This window comes from Macaca nemestrina, chromosome 10 (genome assembly GCF_043159975.1).
Source record: "Macaca nemestrina isolate mMacNem1 chromosome 10, mMacNem.hap1, whole genome shotgun sequence".
Classification (NCBI taxonomy): domain Eukaryota; kingdom Metazoa; phylum Chordata; class Mammalia; order Primates; family Cercopithecidae; genus Macaca; species Macaca nemestrina.
The window spans coordinates 63605064-63611063 of record NC_092134.1 but is presented as its reverse complement, the minus strand read 5'-3'; the positions used below and the strand labels follow the sequence as shown (position 1 = coordinate 63611063).

The 6000-nt window shown below is 36.9% G+C and overlaps 1 protein-coding gene across 1 annotated transcript in view; it reads left to right on the top strand.

Moving 5' to 3' along the window:
- The first annotated feature begins 1291 nt into the window (after positions 1 to 1291).
- Positions 1292 to 6000, top strand: part of LOC105473385 (myelin regulatory factor like) — a 95680-nt gene continuing 90971 nt past the window's right edge. Inside the window, exons 1-2 of the mRNA XM_071070574.1 lie at positions 1292 to 1394; positions 4353 to 4443. Coding sequence (XP_070926675.1) covers positions 1292 to 1394; positions 4353 to 4443 — 194 coding nt within the window. The remainder of the gene's footprint in view (positions 1395 to 4352; positions 4444 to 6000) is intronic.

The window sequence follows — 6000 nt, the reverse complement described above, 5'->3', positions numbered from 1 at the left end:
CCTGATGGGGGATAGGATGCTTACGGGTGCCCTCTTGGCAGGCTTGGGTGTTATAAACAAGTGTTAAAAACATTTAGAGCAAAACGTTTATTTTTAAAAGCATGAGATTTATTTTAGGAGCCATTTGAGAGTTGTTCTCTGTGTGTAAAACCTCCTGAAAACAATTTTATGTGACACTGTGGATTTATCTTTTTGAGTAATTTCCTTTGGATTTGGAAAACACAGATAGGATTTTGGAGTCCAAGAGGAAGCCAGCTACTGCAGGGATCATCTCTCCTGATTCGTTAAGGTGCTTGGGCAAAAGCCACATCAGCCAGGTCCTAGAGCTGTGGCCCATCTCCTATTTCTACCTGGGGGAGTGGGTGGGGGCCGGTGGGTGATATCAAGCAAGTGACACAGAAGTCAGGTCTTAGAATCTATGGGCCACCTCCTATTTCTACCTGAGGAATTGTGTGGGGTGTGTGGAGGGGAGAGTGAAGGGTGCTATATAAAGCAGATGGGACACCAGCAGGGGCTTCAGGGGAAAACTAAACAGATTCCTCCCTCCATCTGCTTCTGTTAGCAGTCGGTTTGCCCAAAGCCCAGTGAAGCAGTAGAAGCAAGTCAGTCCTTCCTCAGTTGGCGGGCATTGCTGGGGAGGCGGCGGAGCACGAGGCGGTGGAGCATAAGGCAGTGGTGAGAGCAGGCTCAGTAGCCTGGGTTGGCTTCCCTGTGTGCCACTTACATGCTGTGTGATTTGGACAAGCTGGGTAACCTGTGTAATCACTTGGCCTTTTCTGTAAACTGGGAGTAGTATTGATGGCCACCTTCTAGGGCTGTTAGGAAGATTAAATAAGATCACATAAGCAAAGTGCTTATTGTTTTGCTTGGCCCAGAGTGAGAAATTCCAACTCCGAGTGTCCCTGGATAACTGCAGAAGTATTCAAATTGATCTCCCTTCTCTTCTTGTACCCTTATAATCTTCCCACAAGCCACCAGAATGACCTTCGAAAACATAAAGTATATGATGTCACTCTCCAAAAGCTTCCTATTGCTCTGCCCTCCTGTCCTATGCCCATGCTCCCATGCTCTAACCCATTGGATGATTTGTTTCTTGCCACTGCCATTTTTCTCCACCTGGCACGCTCTGCCCTTGGTCTCTGCATGGCTCCCTCCTGAGAGAGGAGTCCGCATAGAAAAGCGCTTGCTCCATCACAGTCTATTATACCAGCCTGTTTTGTTTTCCTCATTCTCTGAAAATACCTTGTATTTGTTATTTTTTATATGTCATGTGTGTCCTACCCTACCCCCAATGTCGCCTCCTTTCCCTCCCTTAGAATGCAAGCCCTCTAAGGGGTTCTTGTCTTCTTTTCCACAGCTGTGTCCCCAGAACCTTGTGCCATGCTTGGCACATGGTAGGTCCTTAGTAAATTGTGGTTGAATCAATGAAAGAATGAAGATGTCTTGTCCATCCCAGCCTTTCTTCAAAGTCCAGCTCAAGACTTAACTCCACTATGAGGTCATTTCTGACCATCTAAATCTCCAGGAATCTCTCCTGTGAATCCAGGAGGCATGTGGGATGTATGCCACTCATTTTCGTCTTAGCTCATGTCAACAAATTGAGTTGGTGATGTCTCCTCCACAATTTTCACAATTCTAGAATGTGGAGAAAGAAGAAAAGCCTGCAAATTCTTATGAAGCCAGCATAAAACTTGAGGGGCATTGGGGTGGGGGATAGAAAGCAGAACTATTATGTATTTAAACTGTACCTGGAAAAAACCCACAAAATTTATTAAGACCTCATTCAATTTCATCATTCAATATCATCTATTTCAGATTTTAATAAGATGAAAGAAAAACTTTATCACTTTCCACTGTTGGGAAAGGCGAAAAAAAATTTTCAGGTTCTACAGATGTGAGTACTATAATCCTCTAGCAAAGCAAAGCACGGAACAAAGTGTACCTCACAGAATGGCGATTGGGAATTGCCAAAGATAATACCTGCATCATGCGGTGCTCTTGACACTCTTCTAAATGATGGGATTGAGTGCATTTGTTTATCCGTGGCAGCTTAGAGAGCAGTTGACTCCAGCAAAACTGGCTCTCCTCTGCATTCAGCACAAATAAACTCCTCGCCTTAGCTTAACCCTTGGATGCTGGCTTTTAGATATTGCCTATTGACTATCAACTAGCGGCAGTCAGGAGCTACAATTCTTTGGTGATTCTCTGGTGGGGTGGGAGGTTCTTGTGCCACTCAAACTGCTGCGGTAAGACAAAGGCTTAGTCAGAGGACTCTGAAGGAAACTCACATTTCAAGGCCCTTTTGTTGTTGGGTGCTAATGTATTCTTCTGCTCAGAAACTGCAGAAAGGATGGGGGAAGGAGGGCATACAGAACAGAGAGTGTATGCCCCAGTTATGTCACCTCTTTACTAAGGATCATCAATCCAGTCCCTGCTAGTGAAGATATTCATTCATTCATTCAGCAACTATTGTTTTTTTCAAAGAAAAAGATCATTTTATTCTTACTCTGAGATGAATTTCTTATATAACTTGATGATTACAAAAGTAATACATTTAAAGAATAAAACAGATGTATAAAGAAAACAAAACAAAGCACTATCACTGAAGATAATCACCATTAACATTTTGGATTCCATCTCTGTGGCTTTTCTATCCATTTGTTATCCAGACACATATACTTCCTCATTAGCTGACTCGAGTTCTAGAAAATATTTACCTCATTCTTCCAATGACTTCTCTCCCTCTCTCTTTAAAAAAAGAAAAGAAAAAAGCTTTAGTATTATGAGGTTACAGTGACGAATAAGACAACTATGATTTTTGCCCTCATGAACCTTTTCTAGTGAGTAAGATACAGGCAATCATTAAGAAGCTTTGATTTGGGAATTATTAGTCCAAAACCTTAGAAGCAGCATTTGCTTTCAACCTTGCTTTTCATGTATTCTGAAAAATTCAATTTTTATGTAGTCAAATTTATAGACCTTTTTTTCTGTATATTTTTTGGTATTCCTATCATGGTTTAGGAGTCGTCTTCTCCTTCCAAAATATACACAAATATGTACCTGTTTTCTTCTAGTAATATTATGGTTTATCTAAATCTTCCGTACATTTAGGAATTCATTTTGGTGTAGAAGTGAGATTCTAGTATAGAACGTAGCTTTTTTTCATAGACATAAAATGATACATTTATCACAAACTAAATTCTCAGAAATATCTTTGGGTTTATTTCTGGACTTCATTATGCTAAAAATATTGGTCTGTTTATTGTTGCAACAAAATATTTATGTTACTTTTGTACATCTTGTTGGTAAATATCCCTTTTTTACTCACATGTTTTTTATTCACTGGGTACAAGATTTTGCAACCCACTTTCTTCTCTTGAGACTTTGTAAAATTTATTAAATGGCTGCATAATATTTCATTGAATGGACCTTACTTAAGTAATATTCTTGTCAAACATATACAATTCGAATTTAACCATAAGATAATAGGCAAACTAAAACTGAGGGACATTTTATAAACAACTAGCCTGTACTCTTTGATATGACATGATAACCCAATGCATTATGCTATTCTGGATTAGATTCAGGACTGGAAAAAAATGACTATAAATGCTTACTACCTGGATGATGGGATCCATACTTTCAATCTCAGCATCATGCAATATACCTATGGAATAAACTTGTACATGAACCCTTTATTTCTAAAATCAAAGTTGAAAAAAAATTTTTTGCTGAATACCGAGGCTTAAACCAAAACAGAAAATATTTCACTTTGTTTTTCATTTTTTTGTATTAAAATACTTATGGTCATCAAAAGACGCTAAAACTATTGGGTAAAAATTTGATGAGAAAGAGTATGTATGTAGAATCTCAAAGTATCTCCCCACAAATTACAAAAGGAAAGCTTTTACAGTGAGGAGAGCTGGCAGACAGTACTTTAACCAAGGAATCAACATTAACATCAGTCATAACAGGACATTATTATCCTCCTGGTGTAAGGCACTGAGAAGTCAGTAAGAAACTAGTACATTTATTTTCATTTTGTAAACCAAGGAAAAGGACAGAACTATTTTGTTACCTGTTGGCAGGTCTAAAAAAAATGTGAAACAAGATATTGAACTTCTTGTTGAACTTAACTGGAAATAATTTGGCCAACCAACAAAACTGCCATCCATCCTTCCATCCATCCACCCGTTGAATAAATGTTTACTTTGGACCTCTTCCATTCTATTGATCCTTGTGTATACAGTAAGAAAGACACAGTCCCTGACCTTAGAGATTTGTCAATGTTTTTAACTATTGGCCATACTGAAATCTTCATGGTTCTCAAGATTTTCAATTTGCCTTTGCAGCTCAGGGAGCCAATGGTACTCTGGAGAACCTAGCCCTGGACACAAGTCTGTTGGAGGAATTCTTGGGCAATGACTTTGATTTGGGGGCCTTGTAAGTAATGGGAGCACTGCTCTCTAGTTGATGTTTAAAATATTATGAAATGATTAAATGAGCTAAGAAGTGTTCCCTCCTCTTCTGTTTTCCAAAAGAACTTGGGTAGAGTTGATGTTATTATGTCTATGGATCTTTGACAAATATCACCAGTGCAGAATTTTCTTTATGAGAAATTCCACTCATTCCTCACCTCCACCTGCAAATTCAGTATATTTAATAGATGTGGAACTATTCGGGTTATCTATTGATAGTAATCAGCTTAGGCAGTTTGTGTCTTTCAATGAATTTGTCCATTTCAACTAAGTTGTCAAATTCATCAGCATAAAATTCTTCATATTCCCTCATACTTTTAATGTCTGTAGGATCTATAGTGATGATTCATTTGTTGTTCTTGATGCCAGCAACTTGTGTCTTTTTTTTTCTTGGTTAATCTGGCATGACGTTTATCAGTTTTCTTAATCTCTCAAAGTACTAGCTTTTGGTTAAAGTTAAATTCTTATTTTTTTGTTTTCTATTTCATTGATTTCTGCTCTTATTTTCTGGTGTTAACATAGGCACTCTAGCCTTTCTTATTTTTAATTTACATCTACTAAAGTTCAAATTTTTGTATAAATTTCTATGAGTTTTGACAGGTTCATAGTAATATAACCACTTTATCATAACACACAACACTGAAAAATTTCCCTATGCTGTTCATTTGTGGTCAGACTCACTATCTACCCTGATCCCTGGTAACCACTGGTCTGTTTTTTGTTCCTATGGTTTTGATTTATTTCAGAATGTGACATAAAGGAAATCATACAGTATATGACACTTTGAGTCTGCCTTCTTTCATTTAGCATAATGTCTTTGATCAATATTTTATTCCTTTTTTTATTACAGAGAAAGATATCTTTAAGTGGTTACAACAGTTTGTTTAGCCATTTATCTGTTCAAGGACATTTTAATTATTTCCAGTTTTGGCAATTATAAATCATGCTTCTATAAATATTTATGTACGTGTTTTTGTGTGCTCAGTCGTTTAAATTTCTCTATGATAAGTACTTAGGATAAGAACTGCTATATCATGTTGTAAGTGTAAGCTTAACTGTAGAAATATCCACATTTTGTAGAATGGTGGTACCACTTTGTGTAGCAATGCATGAGATATCCAATTGCTTCTCTTTATTGCCAGTTCTTGGGTATTATGAGTTTAAAATTGTTTTTATTGTAGCATTCTAATTGGTTTGTAGTGATGTATTGTGTATTGATGTGCATTTTTCTAATAACTAATGATGTTGAACATCATTTCATGTACTAGTTCACCATTTATACATTTTATTTGGTGAAGCGTTAATTCACATCTTTTGTTCATTTTTAAAAATTGGGGTTGTTTTCTTTAAGTTTAGAAAAATTTTTAGATATTCTGGATATAAAAACTTTGTTAGGTGTGTTATTCATGAATATTTTCTCCAAGTTTGTCACTTATGTTTTTATAATCTTAACAGTGTTTTTCTCAGAGCAAAAGTTTTAATTTTGATGATGTCCAATTTATTGAATTTTTCTTATATGGCT